Raw genomic sequence first — 12,782 nt, 5'->3', positions numbered from 1 at the left:
ATTTTTCCCTAAAATTATGTAGCATTGCTCCCGACACAGTACCACTGGAAAAAAAAATAGTTCATTATCTGCTTCCAGGAGACACTAAGATTTTAAATAGAGGAAGCCTCCCTTACTTAATGTTCTGTGATATAAATGGGATAGTTGAATATATCAATATACAGCATGTAACTCTTAGAAGAAGATAGATAAAATTATATAATTGATGACATAAAGGTAGGGCAAAGTTACATTTTTCTTAAAAATTTTTAAGATAAAGATAATTTGTTTTGTTGATACAGCAAACCCAATCACTTGAAACTGTTAGTTCTTTGCTTTTAGAAAATTTTCTCAAAAACAAGACAATCACCCAGGAACCTATTTCACATTGTCTGATTATCAACTCCTTACTTAATAATCTCATGTACTGATGATGCCAGTTGAATTTTGAAACATTGTCCTTAGATTCTATCCCGTATTCTACCATTAGCTTTTCCTTTTGATAAAAACAAGTGAAGTCTATAACACTAATAACCTATGTTTTTATTTATCTTTAGGGAAGGGAACTAAGAAGCTGAGGAGTAGGCATATCAAGGTGTTTTTTTCACTGTAGATCCTTTTGTGTCTTTTGAATTTTACGTCATGGTGAAAAACAAAATTCCAGAACAAATTTTATTGACTAGTAATTACTTAAAAATTCATACTCCTTAGCCTGGCAAATAGAACTTTGTGCAGTTTGATCTGTCTGATATTTTCTCAACATATTCCTCCTGTTCCTCACAAACTCTACACAACTGAAAGACTCCCAATTCCTGGAACACCCACTGTATTTTCCTACCTCTTGTCATCAGTGGTACTTACCCTCCTTTGAGAATACAGACTTATCTGTCTTTAGCTCTCCAAAATGCATTGTTTTCAAGATGCATTTTTTTTTTTTTTTTTTTGGTACCAGGGATCAAACTCGGGTCCTTGTGCTTACACAGCGGGCGATGAAACCACTGAGCTAAATCCCTGGCCCCAAGATGCATTTTTTAATTAATTCAACTCAGTTATTCATTCCTCTTTTACTCTCCTGCACTATTTCTTTTATACTAGTCTTTTGGCAATTTTCACTTGCTTTATTATAAGGATACTTGAATGTCTCATCTATTAGATGGTAGAGGCCATGCGAGCATGAGGTAGGTGTGCCTTGCATTCCTGTCACACTGCTTCCCAGGGGCCAGAGGCTCTCAGTTGATGAAGTATGGCTGTAGGCCTGTATGTTCTCTGTTGTCATTAAGTAGATTGTATACACTACACCAATCAGCTAAGATCTACCAAAGCCTTGAATAATAGCTGCAATGTTGTCACCATGGAGAAATTGAGTCATAACCAAAGACATGTTTAGGGAGTTGCTAAGTTTATGGTTTATGCTCAAAATTTATGGTACACAGTGTACATTTTTTTAAATTGGAAGAATATTTTTAGTATCGAGTTTCTGTTAGAAAAATTGTATTTTTGTTTTCTAAACTGTCTTACATTAATGTAATATATAACTAACTTAAACTCTTTTTTTTTCTTGGAAATTGTAAGTATCAAATTTTTTGTGTGTTTGTTCCTCCAGGCTCCTAGTCAGTGCTTCCCAAGATGGAAAATTAATTATTTGGGACAGCTATACAACAAATAAGGTAGAATTTTTAATCATTCTTTTAAATAATCTTGTATTTGGTTTGCTATCAGCCAATTCTGTTTTTTATTCTTGCTTCAAACTGAGTGCCTTCTGAGATAAACCTATTTTAGTTTTTTTTATCTAGAGTCTCTCTTTAGATTGTCTGCTTTTAATATATATCCCTTTTTTATTCCCAAGGATAAAGTACATTATTATTATTCAATGTGATTTACTTGAATCTCATATTTCATATTTGAATTGTAAAAGTACCTTTTTTTTTTTTTTTTGGTATCAGGGATCGAACTTGGGACCTTGCACTTGCGAGGCAGGTGGCGGAATCACTGAGCTAAATCCCTGGCCCTAAAAGTACCATTTTTATGCATAAATGAATTTTTTAAAATTCCTATTTCCTGGTATGAAATTATCCTGGTGTTCATTTCTAATTGTGGATGAGCTAGATGGTTAGCATGAAGCACTTCCCTGGCCCCCTCCAGGCACCCATTTGTGCTTCTGGACTGCTTAGAAGATAGGATGTAGGCAAAGTCGTTTGTATTGTTTGGTAGTGGAAGACTGGATTTGGATTCTCTTAATGCATCTAGTGGAAGGAATTCCTGATTTAAAGTTACTAAGTGGTAGTGGAAAAACTATGAATATTCTTTCACAAATCACTTACTTTTATAATTGTGTATAAATAGCACAATTTTTTTTGATACTGGGGATGAAACTCAGGACCTTGTGCTTGCCAGACAGGCATGGTGCCATTGAGCTAAATCCCCAGCCCACACAGCACTTTTTTTTTTGGTACATAGCACTATTTTTGTTAAGCATTTGAAAATATTATTTCATATAATAATAACTTCAGCCTGACTTTTTTCTTTCTTTTAGCTGTGCTGGGATCAAACCCAGGGCCTGGGATGTGTTGGGGAAGTGCTCTGCTACTGAGCCAGTGCTCAGTCTGATTGGGATTTTTAAAGCTAGCTAAAACAATAACAGTTTTTCTGTATTAATTGGCACTAAGCATGTCTCCTTCAACTACATTTTCCTAAAATGAAATAAAAGTGTTACTGTAGGTTTAGAGCACAGTAGCATTTATGCAGTGTGTAGATATCCTACACAGACCGCTTAGTCTTTCTTAACATACCTACACATTTTAATCTTTCATGTAACCTGCAGATGATTGAGTTTGGATAAAAAGGCACCAGACGAATGTGACTGAAACAATGCAAAACCCTCTCATTGTTGTTTGAATGTGATTTCAAAACACTTAGTACTAAAAGAATGCTAGTGTCATCTCTTAATGGAAGAACCATTTGAATTGACTCTGATATTTGTTAATTATTTCCCTTTTTATTGTTCAGCATTATGCTGGAAGAAGTTCCTCTTTTGACCACTACTGTAAAAAGAATTTTACTATAATCCTTAACTTTTTTTTTTTTTTTTTTTTTTTTTTAGTTTTTTGAGAGAGGGTCTTGCTATGTAGTCGAGGCTGGCCTTGAACTACTCACGGCAACCCTCCTGCCTCAGCCTTCCAAGTGCTGGGATTACAGATGTGTACCACCATGCCTGGCCCAAATCCTTAACATTTTATACTTAATTTTTCAAATGGCTATATTAGCATTTGTCTTAGTTTTATCATTGCTGAGACAAAATACCTGATACCCAAAGTTAAAGGAGGAAAGGTTTACTATAGCTCGCAGTGTGTAGAGGTTTCAGTTCATAGTTGGCTGACTCCAAGGCAGGTTGGCATGGCAGAGGGGGGTTGCAGAGGAGGAACAGTTCATGGCAGACAGAAGGCAGCAAGATATCAAAGCAGCAGCAAGTGACAAGCAGCATCCCTCTTCCTGACCCCTCTATCGTAGCCAGGCTACCCACCCTTAAGGCTGGTAGAACTCACACACAGGATGGGGCAGCTTTAATCCTAGCATTGCACTATGAATCATTCCCAGCTTCACACTCTTGATCCCAGCATCACACACTCTAGATCCAGCCACCTCCAAAAAGCCCTATCTGACCTCATGAGGCTTTAGGGGGACATGTAGACACAAGCAATAACAGCGTTGAAACATCCTTACATCATTGCTTCTAGTAAAGGAATCACTTCCAAAAAGAGCACTTCTTCAAATGATTTGACAATACAGAAAATATTAATAGGCATTTTTATGTGCATTGGTATTTTGATTTTCATTGTTTACTTTCTCAAGCCATTATACTTTTCATTTGAGTTATTTTTCTTAGATAATTTTTAGCAATATTTATTACAGATAGGTTTAAAAAATAAATGCTTAGAAGGAAAGTTTGAAAAATAAATGACTGTTTTTGTAAACTAATGTTTTCTCACTTTTTGTTAAATTCACAGATGCATGCTATTCCCCTGCGGTCCTCCTGGGTGATGACCTGTGCGTATGCTCCTTCTGGAAACTATGTTGCTTGTGGCGGCTTGGACAACATCTGCTCTATATATAACTTGAAGACCAGAGAGGGGAATGTGAGGGTGAGCCGAGAGTTGCCGGGTCATACAGGTGAGCTTCATGAAGTGCTTTTCTTTCCTACTGAGCCTTACTTTATCCCTAGAATGCACTGATTGAGGGTTTTTGTCTAATCGTGCTAAGTTGGCTAAAGGATGAATGGTAATGACGCAGAAATTACCATGAATTAGGAAAATACTAACTTGTAAATGTTGACCATAATTTTGGTGGTTTGTTTTTGTTTTGGTACTGTAAATCGAACTCAGGGCCTCGTGCTTACCAGGCAGGCACTGTGCTGCTGAGCTACATCCCCAACCTTGACCATAATTTTATTATTGTAATATTATTTGGTGCCGGAGATTGAACTCAAGACCTTGTGCATGCTAAGCACATACTCTACCATGGAACTACACTTCCAGCCCCATAATTTTATTTTTCTTTCAAAAATAGTTGTACTTTTTTTATAAACATGCAAAAATTCGAAACATAATCTCAGCATTCAGGTGAGGCAGGAGATCACTGCAAGTTCAAGGCCAGCCTGGGCTACATAGTGAGGCCCTGTCTCAAAATAAATATAAATGAATTAATGCATGTTCCAAACTATAATTAAATATACAAAAAGGAAGCAAATAACATTTTCTATTTTATGCCCCCATATAACATTTATGGACCTAGGGCATCTGCACTCAGTATATGTTAAGATACACTAATGAGGCATTTTTCACTACACGATAGCCTACTGCTGTATTTGCCAGTGTGAACACAGTAGTTCCATAGTGTAGTATTTGGTTAATGGTGTTAATTAGGAATTATCGGCACTCATCTGATTTCTACTCATATAATTTTTGGCATTACTATTGGACCATGCTTTTAAAAAGTCTTTAGAATGGTGCTTCCCTGCTATTTCCATATGTCGCTTTGGCTGATGATGCTCAGCAGCCATGTGCCTGCATTGATGTTCTTCTAATTTCTCACAGTGTTGTAAGGATTTTTCTCCAAGATGCTTATCACTGTCTGTCACAGATTATGGTTATTCACGTAAAGCAGCATGGCTCCTCCCTAGGTAATTTAGATGATGGATGTCTTGGTCACCTTGTCACTTTTAGTGTACCTAGTGTCATTGACATAGTAAGTGCCTCAGAAGAGTGTTGATAAAATTTAGTTGCAGACAGCATAGAGTGAGAATAATTGAAATCAGAACTATAGATTATGTAAACACTTGTCCAAATCTATTTTTACAGATAGTATGGTAATTGAGTTATTTAGTCAATGATAACCTAAAATCTGCTATTCTCTATGCTGTAGGCTATTTGTCCTGCTGTCGCTTTTTAGATGACAGCCAAATTGTTACAAGTTCAGGAGATACAACCTGGTAAGTGTATTCAAAAGACAACTGTCTTGGGGTTGAGGGTACCAATAGGAACTAACAAAGAGATAATGGTCATTAAGTATTTTTACTTGCTTTTAATTATAGTGCTCTGTGGGACATCGAAACCGCCCAGCAGACCACCACATTCACTGGGCACTCTGGAGATGTGATGAGTCTCTCCCTGAGCCCTGACATGCGGACTTTCGTTTCTGGTGCTTGTGACGCCTCTTCCAAGTTATGGGACATTCGAGATGGGATGTGCAGACAGTCCTTCACGGGCCATGTCTCCGACATTAATGCCGTCAGTGTAAGTGAATGGCGTTTTAAAGAAAATTTATTCTGTATTTAAAATGTTGAATTCTTTTGCATGATTTTAACAGATTTCTTTCAAGGATCCTTATAATATATGCTTTATAACATTGAATGCCTAAATAATAAGGGTTTGAGAAAAAAGTTTATAGCTCTGTGCCAGTGATGGCAAACCTTTTAAGAGTTTTCAATGATACCAACAGCCCACTGCAGCACATGTGCCAGGTTCACCACCACTGCTAGGCCTTTATGTACAGATGAAATATAGGTTTTATTTCCAAAATTGGCTTGAGAGGTCAGTCCTTGAGCAAATAGGCAACTCATGGGTGTGCACAGCAGTGTGTTCAAAGGAGAAAAAAGTCTGAACCTGAAATTAGCCAAATCTAGGATCAGATATTTGTTCTGCCATTTACCAGCTGTGTGAGACTAGTTGCGCTACTTAACTTTCCTAGTCTAAGATTCCTCAGTTTTTAAAATGAATAAAACCACCTGCTTCAAAGAATGGTGTGGAGACTCAATGATATTACATGCTATATGCTTAGTAAATGGTATAAATTATTTGAGCTACTTCATATTTTAAAAACCCAGATAACTGCAAGTAGATTTTGCCAGATAAAAGTACTCTAGTATATATGAAGATGAATGAGTCATATGTTTATGAGTAAAGTACACTTAAAAATAGTTAACATTGTGCTGAGCATGGTGGTGCATGTCTATAATACTAGCACGTGGGAGGCTGAGGTAGGAGGACCATTGCAAGTTCAAGGCCAGCCTGGGTCACATAGTGAGTTCAAGACCAACCTGAACTAGTGGTTATAAGCTGTCTCAAAAAAAAGTTAACATGCTCGCCCCCGCTCCCGGCGCGGGGCACGCTGGGGTTAACTGAGCGCGGTCGGCGTGGAGGGATCTGGGGTGAACGGAGCGCGGGGCCAAGGACCCTCAGCGAAAAAAGTGCCCGCCTGAGGAGACCCACAAGTTCTGTCGGGAGACCGCACTCCGCCCAGAGGAACGCGGCCGCCGAGCCTGCCCGCGCGCGGCCTGAAGGAACTTTCGCCGGAGGCTGGACCTGCGAGAAGTGGCCGAAGACGAACCCCCAACAACAGCGCATGGCCGCGATAGGCACCGATAAGGAGCTGAGTGACCTGCTGGACTGCAGTGCGATGTTTTCCCCACCTGTTAATAGTGGGAAAGCCAGACCAACGACACTGGGAAGCAGCCAGTTCAGTGGATCAGAACTTAGAAGGTGATGAAACACTTTCTACCTTTCTTTATGAAGCCAGAATTAACCTGATTATGTAACCAGACAAACAGCAAACCATAAAGAAAGGACAAAGGAAAAGAAAACTATGGACCAATTTACCTCATGAACATATATTCCAGAAATCCTCAAAATAAAAAGCAAATTAAATTCCACTTCATAAAAGGAAAATCATAAACATACAGCTAACATCATACTTAATGGTGAAGGAATGAAAGTTTTCTTCCATGAACAAGAACAGAGCAAGAATGTCTACTCTTAACCTCTCTCTAGTTCAGTATTTTACTAGAAAATCCTGGTCAGCATTAATATGGGAACGAAAGGAAAAGAGGAGATTGGGAAAGAAGAAATAAAACTTTCCATTGACAGACAACATGATTGTCCCAAAGAATCTTCAAAAACCTAGCAAGGTTTAGCAAGGTCACAGGATATAAGATACACCCCCATCCCCATCCCAGTCTTACTCTCTATACATTTGGCCCTCCATTTCTTCAGATTCATTGTCTGCAGATTCAACCGACCATGGATTAAAAGTATGTGAAAAAAGTGTGTCTCAACTGAGCCCTTTGTTGTCATATTCCCTAGGGAATATAATATAACATTTATATAGCCTTTACATTGTCTTAGGTATTATAACTAATACGGAGATGATTTAAAATATATATAAGAGGATGTGTATAGGTTGTATACAAATACTATGCCTTTTTTTTGGTACCAGAGATCAAACTCAGGACCTTTTGCTGGCGAGGCAGGTGCCAGAACCACTGAGCTCAATCCCCGGCCCAACTATGCCATTTTTAAAGGAATTTGAGTATCTGTGGATTTTGGTATTTATGGAGTTTCTTGGAACCACTTTCTTGTGATACTGAAAAACCACTGTCTAGCAATGTACAATAGGAACATGGAATAATAAGTACTATTTACAGTAGTTCCAAAGGAACAGATACTTAGGTATAAATATAACATATGTACACTTGATCTATATGCTGAAATGTAAATAGTACTGAAGGAAATCAAAACAGACTTAAATGTAGAAGTGTACTATGTTCATATAAAAACTGTCAGTCCTTCTCAATTTGACTTATAGATTTAATACAGTTCCAGTAAAAACTCTAGTAGTATATTTTATGGGCACAGGGAATCTGACATCAAAATTTAGATGGCAATATAAAGAAATTCAAATATTTAAAAATTTTGGAAAAGAATAAAATAAAAGGATTATTTTTTTAAAAGTGGCATTTTGAATGACAAAATGATTCTTTTAGTAATAATGAAAATTAAAACTAAAGCACAGATATACAGGACAAAACTTCACTTACAAAGTAAGAGAAAATGGTAAGATGCTTCAGCTTGAGGAGCTGACAGAGATTAGTCCTGCTCTTACCAAAGGAGAGGAAGAAAAGTAGTGCAGGACTCCAGCTTGAGTGGTTCGATGAAGGGGACCAGATCAGCCACCCGAATAGCAGGCCAGCTCTGAGGGTTAGAGGTGGTGGGCGGGGTCCACAGAGCATTATCCCAGTCCTGGTTTCCAGCAGCGGAATCCTCGGAATCCTCGCAGCTTGAGGAGTGCTTCTGTCCCCAGGAAGTGAGTGTCTGTCTGTGGTGGGCTCAGCCATGGGGAGCTATGCTGTCCCTGGAGTCCCTGTGATCACAGGGAAGGAGAAAGGCTGGTGACTGCCAGGCACAGTCGGATATCTCTGTTAACCTCTTATCTTGAGGTCTGTGGTCTTGAAGGGAGATGAAAGCAAGTAAATTCTGGGATAAGCAACTTTGTTTTGACAACTTTTAGATAAACATTCCTAAATGATCAAAGTACCCATATGCAGAGCTGAGAAAGTCTTGGAACAAAGATTTACAGTAACAAAGGATATAAAATGAAGGTCAGGCCTTATCCTACCTTTAGTTATGTATTAGACATTTATAGGCCCAAGTGAAGAGTCCTAGTTTTTAGGGAAAAAAACATTTTTAAGTCCATAACTGCCTCAGGAGACAAACACAAGTCACACTTTTGATGAGTAAGAAGCTAAGGGCCCAGGATTCTGCCTGTTCCCCAATCCCTGCAGTCTCTCTGTGTCATAACTGTCACAGTGGTGTTTATCAAGTAAATTGAGAAATTAAAACTAGTTAAAAATATCTCAGGAAAAGCCTGGTGTGGTAGCACATGCCTGTAGTCCCAGCACTTGGGAGGCTGAGGCAGGAGCATCACCATGAGTTTGAGACTACACTGGGCTATGTAGTGGTTTAAAGGCCAGCCTGAACTATAGCAAGACCCTGTCTCAAAAAAACCAAAGCCAAAACATTACAAAAATATCTCCAAAAATTTATAGCAAACTAAGTCCAACCAGGAGCCAAAGTAAAAACACACCATCATCAAGGAAGATTAGTTCTAGAAGTGTGATGATTTAACATTAGGAAATCTATTAATGAGGTTTACCATATCAGTTTATCAGTGTATAAGATACTAAAAAGGCAGTGGATCAAAAACACCCATTTCTTTTGTCTAAAAAAATGATGATTTTTAAACCAGGAGTGGTGGCTCACACCTGTAATCCCAGCACTGGAGAGGCTGAGGCAGGAGATCTTTGCAAGTTCTGTGCCAACCTGGCCTACATACCATTAGTGAGTTCAAGACCACCCTAAACTACAATAGCAAGATCCTGTCTCAAAAAAAAAAAAAAAAAAAAGACTTAGACTAGGATTAGAAAGCCCGCCCTTCTCTATTACTTTTTTTAAAAAAAAGCTGGTGTTAGGCACAATCTGTGTAGAATCTATTTATGTCTGAAGTATTTCCCTTTGCATATTTTATAATTTGTTTGAATACATTACAAACATGTATTTCCCCTAGTTCTGACAGCCATCTCAGACTCCCAGGCAGTCAAAACCAGTTAATGGTTTTGGTAAGGTACCATTATATATATACTATTACGTATATATACTATGCCATCTCAGCCAGGAAGCTTTTGAATTTAAAAGAGCAAGCTGTTAGTGATTTTATTTTATTTTTTTTTGGTACTGGGGATCGAACTCAGATCTTTGTGCTTTCGAGGCAGGCAGTGGAACCGCTGAGCTAAATCCCGGCCCTGTTAGTGATTTTAGTAGGATGGGCATAAATGGGGGACCTCCCTGGGGAAAGTGGGATATATGGTCATCATCTCTTGAACAGAGTATTTGCTTACCACCCCCGACACTAAAGGGAGGTCTTCTGAATTGGGTGTTTTGGCTCTATGTTGTAGGCTTTTTTGTTTTCTTCTGTAATAGAGAATGGACTCTGTCTGTGCTGCCTATAAAATGGGTACAAATGATAGTGTTGCATTTCCTGCAGAGGAGCATAGGGAGTTATTTCGTTGGCTGTTAAAATGGAAGAAAGTGGTCAGGAACACTCCAGTAGCCAGTTCCGGTGTGGTTAAGTCTTTATGAAGGACCTTCTCAAGTTCACTGTCGACAGGGATGACGGACAATGGCGTGCTTGGTGGGTGGGTAGAAGAAAGAAATCATGGTACCGACTTCACGAGCCTTCTGGGAATTTGAAAAGGAAAAGCATTTCGTCATTGGGTATGGAGGAACCATCTCCACTGGGAGCCAGGCTTTAACCATCCTAAACAGCATTAAAAACTATTTGTATTCCCAAGAGCCTACTAACATTGCCTGCCCCCAGTAGTACCCTAACTAGAACTTAATGAGATACAATGGAGGCATTCTCCTTACAGAGAATAACAGGACAGTAATACCGCTGTCACCATTATTTATTTAGTTTGTTTGAGACAGGGTCTCACTATGTGATTCAGGCTGGCCTAAAATTAGTAGTGATCCTCCTGCCTCAGCCTCTTGAGTGCTGGGATTACAGGTGTGCACCACCATGAGCAACATCACTGTTTAAATCCATCTGAAACTGTCAGTCTGTATGGTTAATCCAAAATTGAAATAACAGTTGCATTAGAAAGTAGAAAAAATATTATTTTAAATTATATGTTCAGTTATCTAGAAATCTCAAGCAAAAGTTCAGTGTATTTTCTGGATTACAGAACTGTTTTTAAAGCAGTGGCTTTCCCATACCAATAATCTGTTAGAATATAGGAAGAAAATCCTATTAAGAGTAGCAACAATAATTATAAAATAAATTTATCACAAGTTGTGTATATCTTTATGAAGAAAATCACAGAAGCTTACAGATGAGTATTTAGGTTCTTTTTGTTTTTTGAGACGGGGTCTTGCTATATAGTTCAGGCTGGCCTTGAGTTATGTAGTCCAGGCTGGCCTCAAAGTCATGATCCTTCAGTCTTTCCTGAGCTGACAGGCATGTGCCACCACCTATGTGGCAATACTTAGTTTTAGCAAATGGAAATCATTAGTGCCATGCAGTCACTCCCATGGTAAGCACAGTTGGAATTCTAATGTAGAAAAGCCTCACACCAGAGTTTAGTAACACCTGTACCACCTCCATGTTTTGTTTGCATCTGTGGAGTATGTCTGTTGCTTTTCTCCACAGTTTTTCCCAAATGGATACGCTTTTGCTACTGGCTCCGACGATGCTACCTGCCGGCTCTTTGACCTCCGTGCTGACCAAGAGTTGTTACTGTATTCTCATGACAACATAATCTGTGGGATCACTTCTGTAGCTTTCTCAAAAAGTGGGCGCCTCCTGCTAGCTGGTTATGATGATTTCAATTGCAACGTGTGGGACACACTGAAAGGAGATCGTGCAGGTGAGTAAGCCTGCATGTGCTTCTGAGCAGCGGGAGGGGAGGGTGTTCTGTGGCTCATTTCCCAGGCTTCGCTGTGGAGAATGGTAACCTGAAGGTGTTTGTTAGGGTTCACCTGTCCTTGCCCTCTGAGTGCAGTTACAATCCATGGTCTGTATTTTTGTTTTCTGAAGAGTGAGTAAATTCCAGTAAATTTGGGTATAAAGATAAATAATGAGTATTACTCAGTATGGTCTTTTTGTAAATCATGCTTTTCTTACAACCCAGTAGGAAACTTTGCTGCTGCTGTGAGTTGTTGTTTCCTTCGGAACAGATCTTGGCAGGCACAGACACAGACCTGTTGTCTTCCCTTAGCCTCATCCTCTGAGTTCTCCCCTGCAGGTTCCAAAGAATTACGATAGTACATGGCGGGGGGTGGGGGGTGGGATAAAATAAAATAAAAATTTAAAAAATATATATAAGAAAAAAAAAAGGTTAGAATACACATCAGACCATACTGAGGACTGTGTTTAAAGAGTGATTTTTAATCTTTAAAAAAATCAAACTTATACTTAAAATTGTACTTAAGGAATCAAATGGTTTTATATAATCTGTTCCCTTTAAAAATGTATACATCAGGGCCGGGGATTTAGCTCAGTGGTTCCGCTGCCTGCCTTGCAAGCGCAAGGACCCGAGTTCGATCCCCGGTACCAAAAAAATAAATAAATAAATAAGTATACATCTTTATTAGTACATTTGCAGCACATAAGGATTTCAGACATCATTGGGCCTTGGTACAAGTACATAACACATGGTAGTCCTTGTTACTACCCCTTTACCCCTCCTCCCTCATCTCTTGGTCCCTTTCCCATCTGAGAAGAATCCATCTTCCTTGTTTCCTATCATCTTTTATTTTGCTCTAGTTTCTCCTATGAGAAACCATGCAATATTTAACATTGTGTGTCTGATGTACTTCAACATTGTGGTCTGGAGGAGCATCCATTTTCCTACACATGACTCAAATTTATCCTTTATAGCAGAGTAGTACTCCACTGTGTGTAAATACCTCATTTTC

The 12,782-nt window shown here is 38.8% G+C and overlaps 1 protein-coding gene across 2 annotated transcripts in view; it reads left to right on the top strand.

Annotated features, from left to right (window-relative positions):
- Gnb4 (G protein subunit beta 4) overlaps positions 1-12,782 on the top strand; it is a 47,405-nt gene that overhangs the window by 31,800 nt on the left and 2,823 nt on the right. For both annotated transcript variants that reach the window (XM_004834629.4, XM_004834630.4), the window contains exons 5-9: positions 1,583-1,646; positions 3,984-4,146; positions 5,398-5,464; positions 5,567-5,768; positions 11,515-11,731. In XM_004834629.4, the coding sequence (XP_004834686.1) occupies positions 1,583-1,646; positions 3,984-4,146; positions 5,398-5,464; positions 5,567-5,768; positions 11,515-11,731 (713 nt within the window). The remainder of the gene's footprint in view (positions 1-1,582; positions 1,647-3,983; positions 4,147-5,397; positions 5,465-5,566; positions 5,769-11,514; positions 11,732-12,782) is intronic.

This window comes from Heterocephalus glaber, unplaced genomic scaffold (assembly GCF_053883595.1).
Source record: "Heterocephalus glaber isolate CG9 unplaced genomic scaffold, H.glaber_assembly_v1.0 deba00001504, whole genome shotgun sequence".
Classification (NCBI taxonomy): Eukaryota; Metazoa; Chordata; class Mammalia; order Rodentia; family Bathyergidae; genus Heterocephalus; species Heterocephalus glaber.
Note: the sequence above shows the minus strand (reverse complement) of the source record. Positions and strands in the feature narration are given on the sequence as shown.